Here is an 18,596-nt window from a genome sequence, read left to right as displayed (position 1 = left end):
TTAAAAATATACAACCTATTTAAACTATTATTAATTTCTTGCACCTTTCAGAGTTATGATGTTGTTCATAAACAACAAATGGAAAATTACCAAATTGTGTGTGTGGGTGTATTTGTATGGAACTTACTCCGTAGTGTGCTATGTGGCATTGCATAATATACAATGCAAATTAAAATAGACTATTCTTGTTTTGTTAAAATCATTCTGAATTTTGCTCATTGGGAAAGGCACTATATAAAATAAAGACTGGAAATATGTTAGATTAATTAGTGATTCTAGCTAGGTTTAGTGTAAGGGAGTGAATGTGTGAGATTAGTTCCCCTGATGAACTAGAACCCCATACTGAAATGGTTGCCTTTTTCTGCTTAATACTGTAAGGATAAACAACAATTTCCCCCAATCTCTGAACTAAAAATGCAATTTAGAAAGTTCATAGACCGACAAATAATTGTCTCTTGCGCTATGTATGATGCATGATATGTCAGGGGATGCTGCTTGCATCATGAAGTGCATATTGGTTATGATTTTTAAACTTCTTTGGATGATCCACAACTAAAAAGTAAGGCAGATTAATTAGTTGAAAGGCATTCTGATAAATTGACAACAACATATTAAAACATTTTGTACAAAAGACAGAACAAAACTGAATATTTGTGAGGGATCTCTGAAAGATGTGCACGCCTCACTTTCTGCTTTAAAAATATACTGTTAAAACTCACACATACAGTTCCCACCTGCTAGGCGCACCAGAAGCAGCAAACATGTGACTTTCAGTTGAAAATATTTTTGGACTGAATAAAACAATGAATATATTCTGTTGGAGATTGGGTGCACTGGGTACTGAATCATCCTTACTCTTTTTCGTCAGTGTGCTTTCCTTCTTCCACCCGCTCACTCACACCCACTGTTTTCATTGTCTTTTAAATTTTTTTACACTCTTACAAATCTTGCCTTTTTAATCGTAAGGCGATATCAGAGTGCAGCTGCTTCTCTTATCTGTAGGTATTACTATTTACATTTCATTTAGTTACAAGTATAAATGAATATACTTTAAAAAAAACAAAACAAATGAATCAGATTAATAAGGCAGACAGTCAGTGTGTAAAATAGTTTGACATGCTCTTTTGAAATTACCAGTCATTTACCTACAGTATGCAGCAAACATTGTCAAAAGGTTGTTGTTCATTCTAATGCTTTATCAAAAAATAAGTTATGTACTCTAACTGACTTTGACTGTGGTATGATTGTTGCTGCCAGGTGTAGCGCTTCTAGCATTTCAGAAAACCCATGCCATCTTGGAATTTTCACTCTGTTCAGGTTTTAGTGATTACAGAGAATGGACAATAAACACAAAAAGGCATGGAGGCATCTGACAGTTCTTTGGTCAAACACCTTGATAATGGGGGATTAACAGCTCTTTACAAGGGTGGTGCACATAAGGGCAACTTTAACCCCTCATTGTATTGGAGCTGGAAGTAGAACATAGATTAGAAATGAAACATTACACCTCATAAAGCATGGGATCACAAATAACTAATTTTTCTGGCCTGATGAATCTTGACTCTGATTTGTTATGGAGATGGCAGAGTCAGAATTTGGCATTTATTGCATAAATACTATGAATCAATTGATCCATTTTGATTTTTATCACCAGTAAAGGCAAATGGTGGTAATGTAAGGTTCTCATGGCACTCATGATTACCAATGTTGCATCATTTTTAATACCACAGCACTTATCACATGAAACCCTTTTCATTACCAGTCTACTCTTTTTGGAATTGATACTTCCAACAGAATAATACTCCATGTCACAAAACATGCACAATCTCAGGCTGGTTTTAGCATCTTGAGTTGACTTCAATGGCTGATTAAAATTCCCAGAGCTCAACTGAATAAACCTCCTATTCCACCTCATCAGAACATTAATCTAAGATGTGAATGTATGGCTAAAAAGCAAGGACCGAAACCCAAAGAATACTTCCAGAACTGCTTTAAATAAATGTGCCGTAGAATTCAGGCTTTTCTAGAGGCAAAAGAAAGTCCTTCCAATAAGTTCATAGGTGGACATAAAGTAGCCATTCACTGCATGTAAGTATATATCATGTACTGTACATGTAATTAATATAAGGACCTTGATCTCACAGAAGATACATTAAACCCATAATGAAAGAAAACACATATACAGATAATTGCAAAACCCAGTCACCTATACTGTGCATGCATTCTAAACCTATAACCTTCACAATAAGCACAAATGCACATAAAATATTATCTTTATCACAAAGTATGCACACTTTTTAAAGATCAGAAATACCAGTAGTAATGACTACAAAATTGAAAGCACAAAGGACAAAATGGTTGAATTTTTGTTAAATGAATATATATTTTTTTTATATAGACCTTATTTTTTCTGATTAAAATCAAGCAGTGGCATATAAACATAGCTGGAGGAATACAATGTCATACTGCAGCTAGGTCCTTGAATTGATTGCAATGCTGAGAGCACCACATACTGCCAAGCCGGCACTTCACGGGAATGGACGCTTCACTTAATATGTCATAGAGACATTTAATCGGCCCTTAATCGTTTTTCTACTTATAGCAAGTTGGTCATAAACATGAAAGGACACTGAGTAGTAGCAGTTCATGGCCTGATTGTCAAGGCCTCACATGTTGGCTTCTGGGCTTTGAACTGAGAAGACCTCTGAATGACTGCTCATAACTGCACTTGGCCTGACTTCACCAACTGGGACTTTTGCACAGAAGCTGCGTTCCTGCGACTCTTCCTTTTCCTAATTTAGTATTCTGATGCAGTTGCAATAAAGAAAACCCTGACTAGTGCCGCTTTTTTTTTTTTTTTTAAAAAAAAGCAAGAGATATTTATAATTTTTGAACCAGCAGCAAAATGGCCATCCCAACAGTATGTGTTATAAGAAATGTTCAAATGGAATGACATTTAGTTTAGCTGTTTTCATATTATTTCATTTTCTTACTCATCTCCTTACTATAAATAAAAGCTTCAGGCAGAGGGGACAGGAAGTGTCACCTCAGAGTGACACCAAACCGTGACATCCAAAATTCTATACTGATGAGATATGAATTTCAGTGAAGTGCTGGGGTCAAAGCCAGCTTCAGACTGACTTTTTACCATTTCTTTGGTAACCTGGAAGCCTTACTCCTTATGGAAGGAGTCCCTGATTGCATTTTGTGACCTTCAAGCACATCCCTCCATTTTGAAGCATAGGCTTGCCTATTCTAGGAAGCACGGAGCTCAAATTAAGAAACAATCCTGAAGGGGCTGCCAATGCATTCTGAAGGTATACTCCTATATATGCACACTGATTATCCAAGAGCCTTTTGAAAAGCCAAACAAACTTAGAAAAACAGTGCTTGTAATGCAGCAGAACATATAGCACCCAGGAAAACTATACTGGGGAGAGCATGCAAATCCCACATAAACTTTAACTAAATTAGAATTCAAACCCATATCCCTGAGGATGTTGGCAGTGCTGTAAACTCAGAGTTGGAGTCGTGAAGTCTGAATCAAAAGAACTTATCAGGTCACTGGAGCTGGTCAATAAAAAATATACCAAATCTAACTGACTAAACGCAATGTGTAGCATAATGTGTTATACATTTTTTTTTTTGGGGATATTTTTTTTTTTCCAACATTAATATTACATATTTATTGGTAGCTTAAACCCCATGCACAAATTCACAATGGTAAAAAGAGTTCTAACAAAAGTCTTCCGCTTTTAAACCCTTCCCAATCATAACAGATGGGAAAGATAATCTGTAGCAGTAATGGTGAAAAAGTATTTTGTGCAAAAATTAGTACTTTTACTGATTCTGAAAAGAAGGCACCTACAAGAGCATCAAATTTGAAAAGACATTTGCATTGTTTTCATCCAAAAGTGTTAGATGCTGTACTTGGCAGTGACGAAATGCCTTGTACTTTGGATGCAATGTGTTTTGAATCCACATAACAAATGTTTGTCTAATTTCAGAGGAGTTGGAGTCAGTGGTACTATAAATTGGGAGGTCGGAATTGAAAGTTTTATGTACTGACTCCACTGCCCTGGCTATTCAGCAGTGTTGTTAAATCCAGTATCACCATGCTGTCCTGTATGTTTTTATAAAATGTATTAAATAACATTAGTTTTGGAACATTCATTTTTTTTTTTTCCAATGAACAAATGTCACAGAGGACTGATTCATAGTTCTTTGTGAAAAGTAGTATGTTCTTAGAACTTGAACTGAGAAAGGCAGGTGCAAAAAACTGACTAACTGATGGATGGATGGATGTTACTTCATGACAGACCAGTACAGCACTAATCCAGCCTCTTGACAGAAAATATCTATATAAAAATAAAAATTCTAGCATGTAATTCTGTTCCTTTGAATTAGAAACAGACACTGCTTTATTTGCCCTCTTTCTTAGTGTATCATTATGTACACCTCGAGAACATAAATAAGACATCTATAAAATGAGACAAGGACAGGAGGTCGCAACATCAAGCACAGAATGAATGGAAACGGGTGAAATGGTGAGAAATCCACAGTCTAAGAAGATGCTACATTTAATATAATCAATACAGACATTTTCTTGCTGTGCCTTTCCAGTACATTTACATAAATCCTACAGTAAGAGATCCATGACCAGCTGTTTATCTGCCCTTGTTGTTTATTCATTCTATGTTTTCTAATTTATACTGTAATTATTTAGCCCCTGTGTTTATGTAATTAACCTTTTTACTATTTACCAGCGTTTGTAATCCTGTTAGCCTTGTGTTTTTATTTTCTTCTGAAGGGCACTATATATTTTAAACCTCACCTGCTGATCATTCACTGAGTGACTGGCTACCCACATCTTATTAAAAAGAATACTAAATAAAAACAAGCCAAACTTAAGAAGCTCAAAATAATAAAGAGAGAACACCAGCTGCACTCTGAAGGTAGATACATCTTAATGTAATTCTTTTGACTTGATCCATTTAGAAGCCTTAAGTTATGTAGCGTCTGAACTCTTGGAAGGTGGTGGCCTAGACTGGAAAACAGATTTGCAAAGCCAGCCATCTTAAGCAGCGATGCCTTCCTCATCATCTTTCACAAGGCCTACTTTTAGCAAATGACATAAAACATCCTTGACAGTATGTCATGTTAGATACCCCCAGGTAAGAAAAAGTAGGATACCAGACTGCCTAGCAGGCACAGTACATTTTTTGCTTTTAACATTCTCACCTCACAAGGTAGGCTGTTCCGATTTATTGTGGAGTTCTGGCTCTGCTGGCTCTGCTGGCTCTGCCTGCTTTGCACTGTCAGGCATCTCTCAGATGTTGAAGCACTCGGCCCTGTTCCAGGTGGACAGCCAGTATTGTAAAACATGAACATGTCACTCCCCGAGCCTGCTGTTAGGCATGCCTTATAACAGTATGTCTTAGAAAGTGACCCATTACCCCGCACCTCAATAAAGTGAGGCTGTACCTTCAAATCACGTTGTGCTATATTATTATTGGCCTGCTTGTACATTTCTGCTGCATGTCTCCCATCCGCACAGCAAGGACTCAGACAGCAAGTCCCACTGCATTTGTGACACCTGATGGCAGCCAAAATAATAATAGTCAGCAGGAACACAAAGGAGACTGCACTTAAGGCAATAATTAAATACAGAGTCATGTCAGACTGAATATTAAAGTTACTGATAATACTGTCCTTTATATTATCGATAGTTCGTTTGGTTTCCGGTACCACCTTCGGAGACCTGTCCACTACAGCCACATTTACTGTAGCTGTGGCTGACAAAGATGGACTCCCATTGTCCTTAACAAGTATAATTATACTAAAAGATGTGGAGTTCTCTTCTCCAATTTTGCGAGTAGTTCTTATCTCCCCAGTATGCTGATTTAACTTGAACAAGCTTGCATCTGTGGCTTGCAACAAGCTGTAAAATAGCCAAGCATTTTTTCCTGCATCAGCATCGATGGCAAGGACTTTAGTAACAAGGTAACCAACATCCGCTGTTTTAGGAATAGTTTCAGTTGATGTTGAAAAATTTGCAGCAGGAGGGTGCAGGAAATAAGGCGGATTATCATTCTGATCAACCACATATATGTTAACAACAGCCATGCTAGTGAGGGGCGGAATGCCCGCATCCTGTGCTTTCACTTCAAAATTAAATTCCCGTAGTATTTCATAGTCAAAGGAGCGCAAGGCATAAACGACACCCGTCTCTGAATTGATAGACACATAGGAGGTGACTGGCATTTCATTAACATTGTGATTCACAATTGAATATGATACAAATGCATTCTCATTGATATCAGGATCAATGGCCTTCACTGAATGTAAAGAAGCCCCTGGAGCATTGTTCTCATTAATGTACACAGCATAAGAGTTTTTCTCAAATTGGGGTGAGTTGTCATTTACATCCGAAACTTCCACATAGACAGTCTTTTGAGAGGAGAGAGGAGGGGACCCAGAGTCAGTGGCCATGAAGGTAATGTTATAGGCTGCAACCTTCTCACGGTCCAGTAGTCTGTCTGTGACTAACTTGTAATAGTTCTTGGAAGACTTAATGCTGAAGGGAAGATCTGAGGGAATGTTAAGGCTAACCTGTTTGTTTACACCAGAATCTTTGTCCTCCACACTGATCAATGCTACTATGGTATCGGGACGTGCATCTTCCCGCACTGGACTGGTAAGGGATGACACGATAATTTCAGGGATGTGGTCATTCACATCAATAATTTCTACGACTACTTTACAATGCACTGCCACAGCAGATGCCCCCTTGTCCATGGCCTGCACGTATATCTCATATGAGCTTGCTTGTTCATAATCCAGAGGGCTGGTGACTCTAATTTCTCCAGTGCTGGGGTTCATTCCAAACAGCTGCCTAACGTTGTCTGGGGTGTAGCCGCTAAATGAATACATGACTTCTCCATTGGGACCTTCATCTAGATCTGTGGCGTTTAGTTTAATTACCAGGGTCCCTGGAGGCGCATCTTCTACTAGCTGAACTTTGTACACCTGCTTGTCAAACACGGGGGCGTTGTCATTTGAATCTAACACTAGTACGGTAATTTTGGCCGTGCCAGTCTTTGTCGGGATGCCTCCGTCAACCGCCGTTAGAAGCAGCTGATGCAGGGAATTCAGCTCCCGATCCAGGGATTTTTTAAGCACCAATTCGATAAGCTTGCTGTTCACTGCAGGTCCACTGGAATCCAGGACAAAATGCTCGTTCGGGCTGAGCATGTACGCGCGAATGCCATTGGTTCCCACATCCAGATCTTGAGCCCCCTCGACGGGAAAACGCGCTCCTGGCAAAGCAGATTCCGTTATTTCCAGGTGATATTCATTCCTGGGGAAAACGGGTGCGTTGTCATTTACATCCAAAATCTCCACCTCGACATTGAACGCCTCCAATGGGTTTTCCATAACCACCTCCATGTTTAAAAAGCAGGAGGCGCGGAGCTCGCACAGCGATTCTCGATCTATCCTTTCATTTACGAACAAGCTGCCACTGTCAGGGTTAAGATCCAAATACTGCTTCCGGCCAGCCGTGGACAGCTTCATTCTCCGCGCTGCCATTCTCTGCATATCTAAACTCAGGTCTTTCACAACATTCCCGACAAACGTGCCGTGCTGCTGCTCTTCTGGAATAGAATAGCGAATTTGCCCCGCCGTCAGCCCCCAAAGACACGAGCACAGCAAAGAAAGCGCTGCCCACCTCTCTCGGCGGCGGTGGATGCATTTCTGCGCAAAAGCCATTGCAGTCTAAGGGGAGCACGGGCGGAGGCGAGCCGGCGGTCCGTCTTTTCAGTTTGTAATAGCCTCCCTTTTTCGCCAGCATGAAAACTATAGCGTACTATACCCGGCTATTGGAAATAACGGATCCTCGTCCTCTTCGACGCAGCGCTAGCTCGGCGATGCAATGAAAAATCCATGGCTCCTTCGCTCTCGGGTGTGTTTACAGCCACTGATGCTGCCTGCCGTTCTCTCAATCGGACTTTCCACTATTTTCCCTGGTGTTGCGCGAGTGTGTGTGAATCCGTGTCTATGTGTGAGCCTGTGTGCGTGAATGTGTGTGTGCGCGCGCGTGCACGAGTATGAGTGTGTGTGTGCGCGCGCCTCCGCGCGGGGGAAGAGGAATATTACGAGAGGATGCGTTTCAGCACCACATAAGAAAAAACAGCGACCGCATGGCAGAAAGCCAGAGAAGTGAGGAGATAGGAGGGCGATAAGGAATAACAGCAGGCACACAAACATCTTTACAAAGAAACCACCTCCGCACCCACCCTTTCTTTCAGCGATATGAATAAAGGAATTATATTATTGAAGAAAAATGGATTCGCGCGCACGAATCATGCAAATACACGGCTGATAATACGGTTCACTTTTTACATTTCTAAATATATACGGCGTATGAATTAAACCTTCAAGATGATCTTTCTGTCGCACGCGCTCTCTCCCTCCCTCCTCTCTCCACAGATGCTACAGTAAACAACATTAACCATACCACATTATTAGAAGCCAAAGCGCACGATTCGTACTGCATTTTATTGTTAAAAAAGCTTAACGGTTTAGAGAATTATATACAATGCATAAATATAGCGCATATATAAACGAACCACACTATGATGCTCGTTCACAAGCTGTATACGGAAATATATATATATATATTTCTCCCCAAGGTGTGGCGCTTTGACTGAAACAAAGGAAGGGAGAACAACTGTTGAAGACAACAGCATAACACATCTGAATTTACTGTTTTGTTTTTTTTAAAGGGGGATATTTACCAGTTTTTTTTTTGTTTTTTTTTTTTAGCAAGGTAAAAGAAAATAACACAGAAGTACCTTGTAATTATAGACGATGCCACTACGGGAAGATTCAAAAACATTTATGTACTAGTCTTAACCTTATAATAAAAAGAACCAGTGACACACATTCATTCTTGTTTTGGAGCCTCCATGTCTGTAGGTTTGTTTTGATTCACTTTTTAAAAAAATACTATCTTGCATTTGTTTTAATCCCTTGTTCTTGTTCAACCTGACTTTAGACATTTTCTAAAATATTCAAATCATGCCTGCAATATTTCTTCCATGGAATATATTGCACAATTCTTTCTAAAGAAAGCCGCCCAGTTCCCAAAACCTATGTTTTCGAGGTTAAATGCAGACAGACCAAAAAAAAGATTTTTGTTTTACTTTTACCTGTTTATTTTCTGCTGCCTCCTCTTTATATAAGGGAGTGTCCAGCAGGCAATATAGTGCCAGAATCAAGGGCTTAACCAGCGCAATATAGTGTAGGACAGGGCTAGACCCCCAAGAATACTACATCAGACAGAAAGACAGATATACTGAGAGCAGGACAGATCCTACTTGTATCATTGTGGGAGTTTAAGTTAAACACTGTGTGTGTGCTGCATGGTAGGAAAAGAGCATTAGGCAGGGGCAGAAAAAATGAATAAAATATCGTAGACTGAAACATGCAATGTTCTCCCTTGATCACCGTGTGGGAACAGCTCAGGTGTTAATAGGTATGCCTGTCCCTCCTATAAAGGCAGTGAGTGAAGCTGTGGGGTTAATACCATATGTTTCAACACATTCTGGCTGATATGGGGCACATAGTTCAAAGAAAACACATATAGGAACATGCCCTCATACAGAGCTTACAACATTGAAGCTGCCTTGATACTAGGAACCTAAGGGCTTAAGGGTACAGGGGCGCAACTAACTGCTAGTAAGAGTTTTAAGCAGGTCTTTGTAGAGCAAATATTGAGCTAAACATCACCAGAAAAGTGAGACCAAGGTTTGGCTGAAAGTGAACGTTATGAGGTTAAAAGCCATTTTGTGGCCAGTGGTTTATTGAATCTGAAGTTGGGATGAGTGTCACAAAGGCTCAGCTGACAAATCAAGGAGGCACTAGGGTCAAAAGAGAGCCTTTATCATTTAGGAACTGGCCACATTAAGTCTAACATTGTCATGCGCCAGGAGGATCCCAGGGTCCACTGCACCAGCATAAGGTCTGACAATGGCTGTGAAGATTTCATCCTGGTACCTAACAGCAGTCGGGGTACCATTGCCTAGCATGTGGATGTCTATATGTTCCTGTAAGGATATGTCCCCCTAGACCATCGCTGACCCACCATCAAACTGGTGTGATTCAGCCCCACACTACCGGTTGCATCCTGGGAGCCTCTTAACCCATTACTGCCAATAACGTGCCTCTGAGGGATGAGCCACACAACACGCAAACCTAGGTACAAAAATGCCTAGGAGCTTTTATTAATACAGTCTTACAAATGTCTTCAAATAGTGCATTGCAAAATCTCCAATAAATGAATAATCAACTTAAACAGAGAAAATCCAGGAGGTTAAAAGCAAAACGTAAAATGAGAATGAAACCAAAAGTCAATGGGTCAATGTTCTTTCCACTCATAGACGAGCCCAGTGCTACTCCCTGTTCATCTCCCCTGCTCACCCATTGCTTGCTTAGCTGGCAGATCCTTCAGATGCTGCAGCCTTCACCAACCTGACCCCTGTCTTGGCTGCCACTAGAGGCGTTGGCCAGACTGCTCGGGTTTGTGTCCTCCCATCTTCCTTCTCTCAGCCCTGGTGTACCTCAGATCCCTGAGGTAGGACTTTACCATGATCACTCAAGCTCCACAACAATAAATCAGTGGAGACGATCTGCCTGCGGAGTGGCAATCCTTCACTCCATTGTGGAGATGTCCACCACGCTGCCTTTCACACCCTGGCTGGCTGGCTCACCTAGCTTCTCCTCCCGATGCTGTTCTTTCTCATTTTTTCCACCTTTTCTCCTGCTGGCTCCCCCTTTATATATATCTGTGGGCGCAACACCTTAATCGCACAATGCAGAAGGCCGATGAAGCAATTGAGGCAGACCGCATCCTCACGTGCAGGTGCATCTTGCCCCAATTACCTCGACCTCTCACAGCTACACGAGCAAGCACACCCACAAGCCTGCCAGTTATTTTTTTAAAATTTAATTTTTTAAAAATGGGCCAGTAAAATGTGAAGCCGTGGACCCACTATACCACAGCTGGATGATGTTGCAGGCTACATAACATTCACCATGGCATCTCAAGACTGACTCTCAGTGTGAACCTAGTCCCATCTGTGAAGAGAATGGGCTGCCAATGGTGGAGTGTCAATTGTATTCTGTGACTAATGCCAATCAAGCTGCATGGTGACGGGCTGTGAGCGCAGGTCCCACTAGAGGACATCAAGTGTTCACGGCGCCCCCATGGAGTCTATTTTCTGACAGTTTGCTCAGAAATGTGTGCACCAGTAGCCAGCTAGAGGTCATTTTGTAGGGCTCCTCCTGTTCCTTTTTGCACAGAGGAGTAAATACCAGTTCTGCTGCTGGGATGATGCTCTTCTATGACCCTGTCCTGATCTCCTCATGCAACAGTCTGTCTGCTAGTATCTTCTCCATGCTCTTGAGACCTTCTTCTGACTGCATGTATGGATTTGCCACCCTGGAGGACCGGGACTACCTGTACACCGTGAATCGACTGCAGGTGCTACCCTAATGCTACCATTAGTGATAAGGACACTACCAAAATTTGAAACTATAGAAGAATCGGTCAGGAAGGATTTAGAGAGAACTGTCTGTGGCTGCCACCTATAATACCAGTCCCTTGATGATTAAGTACTCCCTTTATTTTTTTGAGCAATGTGGATAAATGGATCGATATATATTTTTTTCCTTTTTTCACAGGGCAGTATATTTCTCTTTGCATACCTAGATGTATGTGCTAGACTGACTAGTAATTCTAAACTGGCACTAGGGTTACTATAGAGAGGTATGTGGAAAAGGGGACCCTGCAAAGGTTAAGTAGTTTATCCATGGCTGGTTACTACTTTGCACCTTTGGCTTCCTGGGCAGGCTTCCTCCCCTGCAACCCTAAACTGGAATAACCAGGTTTCAGAAATATATTCTAGGGAGTATCAGATTGCACTAAATAGGTTGTGGATAGTTCCGGGGCAGAGGGAGAAGAATGTCCAAATAAGCAATGAGAAAAGTAGCCTTTTACATGCCAGAGTGGACAAATAGGTACTGCTTTAGAACGTTCTTAGTCCTATAGTAGGTTTAGGTGCCCTGAAAGCAATTTAAGTTGAGGTACCCCAGAGAGAGTGATGCTAAATATGTTTAGCAAAAGGCTGGTCATTAGTAACAGTACATGATGAGAAGCTAGTCATTATCCTCCCTCCCGTTAAGTCCTACCGAGGGTTCAGGATTGTAGAGAAGTCAGTGCCCACTAATTGGAGTTTGTCGTATTGCTCTGCAATCAAATATAGGCTGTCCCCAAAACTGGATGTGATTTCAAGAACTGAGCAGATGTAATGCTGTTAGACAGTTTAGATCTAATTCAAGTCCGCTGTAAAGTCGGAAGGGGCACTTTCAGTAAAGCCTGGCTGTTGGAAGGAAGAAGCCAGTGTTTTGAAAAAGATGAGAGAAGTGAGGTGAGAGGATTGTGAGAGGATTAGTTCAAAATGGGGCCGGCAAGTCGAACCCTCTGACAGAAAAAACAAAACATGTCTTCTCGACATGATGCTATTTTGGACAATCTAGGTGAATAGGCTAGACAAGCTTATTGGGCCAAATGGCCTGTTTCTGTCACAATTGTTATGTCCCTTCAGGAAGGATAAGAGGAGCAGCAGGGTTTATTTTGTATTTGTTCCTCATACTTTGAATTCTGCCATTGTTTATCCTTCATTTGTGTCTTAAAGACAACAAACACACCACCTTTTGTACTTGTGGGCTTAATATTCAGCATTACACCAGTGGTGCAGCAACACAAAATGTGGCTCATGTACACTTGTACACACAAATTACAGAACTTAGCATAATGTAAGAATATCCATTTCTAAAGAATCCTTAAATGTGTCTGGTCATGGACTCTGAGTCCCTGTAAAAGACCACTTGGAAGTACTAGAGTTTAGAGTGGAAGATACAATTATCTCCTCCACAAGACATCTAGACAAAGCTGGCAGCAGGATTATGATTTTTATTTTATTATTTCTTCAGTACTTTCAGTACCATCTTCCCATTCCTGTTAAGGGGTACGCTCCGAGATATGTAGGTGGATGGGCCTATTGTGTTCGAGATAATGGACTGTCCGTCAGACAGACCACATTTTCTAAGTCTCAATGTCTCTAGACAACCACAAGGGACAGTTCTGTCACCTTTACTCATCACTCTGTATGTCTTGTACTATAAATATAACACCGGGTCATATCACTTGCAAAAATTCTTTTATGGTTCTGCACTTATGTAGTGTATTGAAAAGGGTGGGGGGTCAAATGGAGGATTGGAGTCTGTTTACAATTTTGTTTCTTAGTGCAGACTGAATTGTTTGTAACTTATCATCATCAAAAACAAGGAATTGGTTATTGACATTCACCACAGCAAGGAGTCTGTATGCCTGGTTACTATTTAGAGGGTGGGTGTAGAGGTGGTGGTATTCTAGACATTTTTGGTGGTTGACATCCGTGACAGGCTGGACTGACTTAGTAACTCAGGAGAATTGAATAAAGGCAGAGCAGACACTTTTTTTCTTCTTAGGAGACGGTGTTCCTTTTAATGTGGACTGTGACGTCCTTTACACATTCCCAAACTATAATAGTCAATGCATTTTCTACACTATAGTTTACTACACTGGCAACATCACTTCAAGACATTGTCCACCTCAACAAACAGATTAAGAAGGCAGGCTCAGCTATGGCACACACTCTCGGCCTGCTGGAGGTGATAGTGGAGCAGAGAATGAAGAAAAAACTGATGACCACTATAAAGGATAGAGCACATCCTCTCTGTGACACTCTAGCATGAAATATTTTCAGCCAATGACTTGTTTAGCAGAATTGTGTTATGAAACTCTATTTGGACTCCTTCATTCTTTGCCTTTATAGTGCCTCACTGTGACTGCTCTCCTATCTTTAGTAATGTCAGATTATCTATCGATCAATCAATCTATCGAAGGGTGTCTTGCAGTGTTACCTCTTACTAACTAGAGTGGAACAAATACAGCCCCTAAGCATGTTTAATATGTTTGGGGTATTATTGGTAATGTTGCTTTTCAAAGTTATCTAACGGTCTGTAACTTTGCCTCTGTGTTTTGAAATCATGGTGATGGCCTCTTTTTATCAAAACAGTGGGAAGGGAGCGTGTATTATAATTATCAAAGAATTTCACCTCACTTTTGTCGTGTTTGAAAAGGATTGATATGCAAGTTCTTTCAGGCAATTTCTTAATTTAGAGTCGCAGTGATCATAGAAAGTTTATCTTAAGGGTGCAGCAGAGCATTAGTTAAAGTTGTTAGTAAAATTTTGTATGCCAAACATTAGATTATGATGAAGGTACAAGGGCTACACTAAACCTTAAAGGCAACAAATTAATCTCAATCAGAACTAGAACATAAACCTATGCTTGAGCTTAAATCCCTTGTAAAATCTTTACCTTATTCTCATTAAGTTTGCATGCTGTTTATTGTATGCAGTCATCTAATATATCATAACTGGCATTACCTCACCTAGCAATGTGGAGCATCTAAAGCTTTAAAATGGCGGTACATGTAAAAATATGCTCACAAAATGGTGCTGAGATAAAGGTAAACATTCATCAGAATAAACAAACATACAAGGCAACTTACTACTGACAGCTCTTCTCTTGAAATCCTATAATTTGGTAATTAAAATGAGAATCCAGTTTTCAAATGTCACATTCAGGAGGAACAATTCAGGTCCTCTTTTGGGCAGCTTTTGTTCTGTCATTGGGTATATGAGGAGATCCTTTCTGTGTTATGCCACAGGTTTTATGGTTGTCATTTTTTTCCAGGTATGTTTTGGGTACTGCTACAACATGTAGGCTCCCAGGACCACTAAGTATCATTCTTCCCTAGAGTTCAGCTTAATTGTTAGAAAGCAGGATCAGGAATTTACCAAGGGAGCAATTTTCCTTCCCTTCTGTTTGATTATTAAGGGAAAATATATCAAAAAGTACAAGTGAGGGTAACTAGATTTGGGGACCTCATGATTTTGATTGTTATTTGAAGGTGGTGACATCTTCACATCTTTGTCTGACTGTGATGTCTAACTTATGCTCTTGTGGGTTGCTCATGGTTTTAGGTAAGACATAGCTCTGATGTAGTTAAAAAATTAAAACATTTTAAAGTGGTAAAGCTAAAAATCTCTATCATTCCAATGATGTAATAGGAACTAAAGAGATATGTGCCCTTTTGAATGCTTTTGTCATGCATAAAGAAACATGTTTTGTGGGGTCATATATATACAACAAAATGTGGTCAAAATTCAACAGCCAAAATTAAACGAATAGTTTTGTTTCTGATTTGTTGGGTTGTTTTGCTTAAATATTGACACGCATGGTTCCTTATCCCCTCTCTACTAGCTAGTGATTTGTCACCTTCTTGTCTACCTTGAATATCACTCAAATTTCCATTCTGATTTCCGTCCATCCATTCTGTAGCCAACCCGCTATATCCTAACTACAGGGTCACGGGGGTCTGCTCGAGCCAATCCCAGCCAACACAGGGTGTAAGGCAGGAAACAAACCCTGGGCAAGGGCGCCAGCCCACCGCCCCATTCTGATGTACCACCTCAAATTAAAACCTTTAGTGAAAGTGTTTCAGAAGTGCAAAGATCACAATTGGATTAGATGAGGCTAAAACTGATCTGGATGAGCTCAATAAAATGGACAATTTCACATTCAGATGATGTCCACTTTGGATGATGACTTTAATGCAGCTTCTTCTTTAGACTTACGGTACATGACTCAAACACTGCAACTAGGACAGAATGCTATAGTTCTCTTGCCTGGTGTAGAGATATACATGGGGCATCTCAATGTGAGAGAAAGCACTGGGTGTGTAGTGAAATTGATAAATTAGGGATGCAATATAGACTTGCGCTCCTTTGGGATGACAGAGCCTCAAAGTGTCATCCTAAAGCAGCAGTGGCTGTCTGGAGTTCCTGTCTAACACAAGCTTCACAAAGATATAAATAAATGAATAAACAAACAACAATTTAAAAAATGAAAAAGGACAGGCTGCTTCCTTTGTTCATGAAGACACACACATAACTGGTAATGAGCTCATCTTGTTGCCTTATAGAAGTGACAGCACGATGATCACGTTAAATAAAGATCTGTTATTTTTAAGGGTTTTATTCAAAGAGAAAGAAGTAAACAATAGCTAAGAAAAGTACAAAGTTTTCAAGGGAAAGAAATGAAATGATGTATGCAAGGAAGGATTCGCAGATTGTCTCTGCCATGGTAATAATGGTTGGGTATATGAATTATTGTAGACGCATCAGAAGATTATGTAATGTGTTGAATTTTTTTTTTTTTAATTTTCCTTAGGGTTTTCCCATTATTCCCAAAGCACACAATGGCAGAAAAAGTGTTCAATAAAACACCTCTTTAACATGCGTTAAAGAAGGGAAAACAACTATAAAGGCATTTCTTCCAGTAATGTGGATAGTGACCAGAACCATTTTAGAAGTCTTTATCTACAGAGGAGGCCAGACCAAAATAAATTTGCGCTGCATAAACTGGTGGGAGTAGAAAAGCAAGGAACATACATGCCTGTACAAATGACATTACAGATAGGACTGGGTCTATTTTGTTTGAGTTCAAGGAATACTCCACCCAAAAATGATATTATCCCATGTAGTTTGTAGTGGCGTCTGAGAAAAATTTTAATCTCATGTTTTTGTGGAGAAAGTACTAAAGAGAAATGGATTTGATAGGTGACCAACGCCGGACAGTGGCAAATGTTGAGAGAAAAGTCCATAGGAAAAAAATCTCACATAAATCTTGATACAAAATCCACATGTCCAATAACCATTCGCTTGGCCAAAATGTGTGTATATTTTTTTTACATAGTATTAACCGTTACTTTCTGAAAACTGCATTGAATGCAAACGGGAAAGTCATACCCATAATGCTGTGCAAAATATTTGCCATTTTCTTAATCTCCAGGAGGGATTCAAATTTGCACACAGTACATAAAATAGTGGTGGTGTTTCAAAATAATACAACCTGGTTAATACCAAACAAAAGCACCAACTTTGTATTAGTATACATTCAATGTCTACTATATCTGAGATATAAATCTGCTACCAGGTAGGACCTCCTTTTTCCTCCAGAACCATCTGAATTTTTAAAGTATGGGTCCAACCATGTGTTGGAATCATTCCTTTGGGAGATTGGTCCATATTTACTTCATAGTATCATGCAGTTCTTCCTAAAAAATTCACCTAATTTCCAAGATGTCATATTGGATTTATATCTGGAGACTATTGGAGTAAACTCAAGTTTCTGTTATGCCAGTGCAGTCCTCTTGAGATGATGACTGCTTTATGACATGGTCAACAACAATGTTGAGGTATGTTTTCGCATTCAGTTCAAGCTCATTTGCAATAAGGGGCATAATGACTGCTAGGTAAACATTCCCCACACTATTACACTCCAATTTCTCTCTTATATGGTTAACATAGTTCAGGATAGATCTATTGGTTAATATGTATGCGATAATCTTGTTGACAAGAGTTGAACCGAATGTGATCGTCTGCTGCTGTAGCCTATTTGTTTTCTGGTCTGATGTATTATGTATTTTAAAGATGCCCTTCTGCACACTATTGTTTTAAAGACCAATTATTTCAGTGTCTGTGGCCTTACTGTCATAGGAAGACGTTTGGCCATTCTCCTCCAATGTCTCTTGTCCAAAGACCTGCCACTTACTAGATCTCTTCATGTTTGTCACAGTACTCTCTGTAAAGAAGAGTAGATGGCAGCTGTTTGAGGTGGTGTATAAATAATACATCTCATTTTTTGAGATATAGGCAGTGGTTAGTAATAGTTAAAGACTTCAGATCCTGAGATTTTGGTTTAAAGATTTGCTACTAACACTGTATGACCATAAGTAGGTCACATTATCTGCCTGCTTTTGAACTGAAAAAACAAATGAAATGTAACCAATTGTATCTAAAATGTTGCAGGTTGCCTTTGCATAAAGGCGTCGGCAAAATAAGTAAATGTACATTAATTTAAGATGCTTTAGTAAAAGATTCAGAACATTTTAAATGTTAAAAAGATATCTGTGTTTATAATCCGTGTCACCTGAACTATTGCCATACGTTATCCCTCTAATGTGTGTTAGGAGGGTGTTCACTCACTGTGAAATAAACTGCTTTGTGAATGTTTTGTAGTGTGTTCTTGTGGGTAAGGAATTTAATTTAAAATTCAAATTGGTTTCCAGGTCAACACTAGCTGTTTAAGAATTACTAAAGTGGAGGGACACCAAGAAGCACTGCATGGAGCTCTGTCTTGGTTTTTCTATAACCAAAGAAGGGCAACTTATGACAAGGAAGGCAGTTTTATTTCTGCAAGAAGTAGAGATGTAGTTTAGTTTAGTGCCGTTCCGAGAACTGTAGAGTCATTGCAGGAAGAGGACAGGGAGACTGAGTGAGGAAGTGAGTGTTTGGTAGTATTTTAGAAGTAGGAAAGTGGGTTAGCCAGACTGTGATATAACAGGATTTTCAAGAGCTGCA

The 18,596-nt window shown here is 39.9% G+C and overlaps 1 protein-coding gene and 1 long non-coding RNA gene across 38 annotated transcripts in view; one reads left to right on the top strand and one right to left on the bottom strand.

The window, feature by feature from the left end:
- Positions 1 to 18,596, bottom strand: part of LOC120542147 (protocadherin alpha-C2-like) — a 503,189-nt gene that overhangs the window by 26,278 nt on the left and 458,315 nt on the right. The window contains exon 1 of one of the 37 annotated variants that reach the window (XM_039774352.1): positions 5,242 to 8,578. The exons of the other annotated variants lie outside the window; for them this stretch is intronic. Coding sequence (XP_039630286.1) covers positions 5,242 to 7,770 — 2,529 coding nt within the window. The 5' untranslated portion in view covers positions 7,771 to 8,578. Of the gene's footprint in view, positions 1 to 5,241; positions 8,579 to 18,596 lie in introns of those variants that run through there. 37 annotated transcript variants of the gene reach the window in all.
- Positions 1 to 18,596, top strand: part of LOC120542161 — an 80,418-nt gene that overhangs the window by 47,466 nt on the left and 14,356 nt on the right. The gene's annotated exons all lie outside the window — the stretch shown is intronic.

The sequence above is a fragment of the Polypterus senegalus genome, chromosome 13 (assembly GCF_016835505.1).
Source record: "Polypterus senegalus isolate Bchr_013 chromosome 13, ASM1683550v1, whole genome shotgun sequence".
Lineage (NCBI taxonomy): Eukaryota > Metazoa > Chordata > Cladistia > Polypteriformes > Polypteridae > Polypterus > Polypterus senegalus.
Note: the sequence above shows the minus strand (reverse complement) of the source record. Positions and strands in the feature narration are given on the sequence as shown.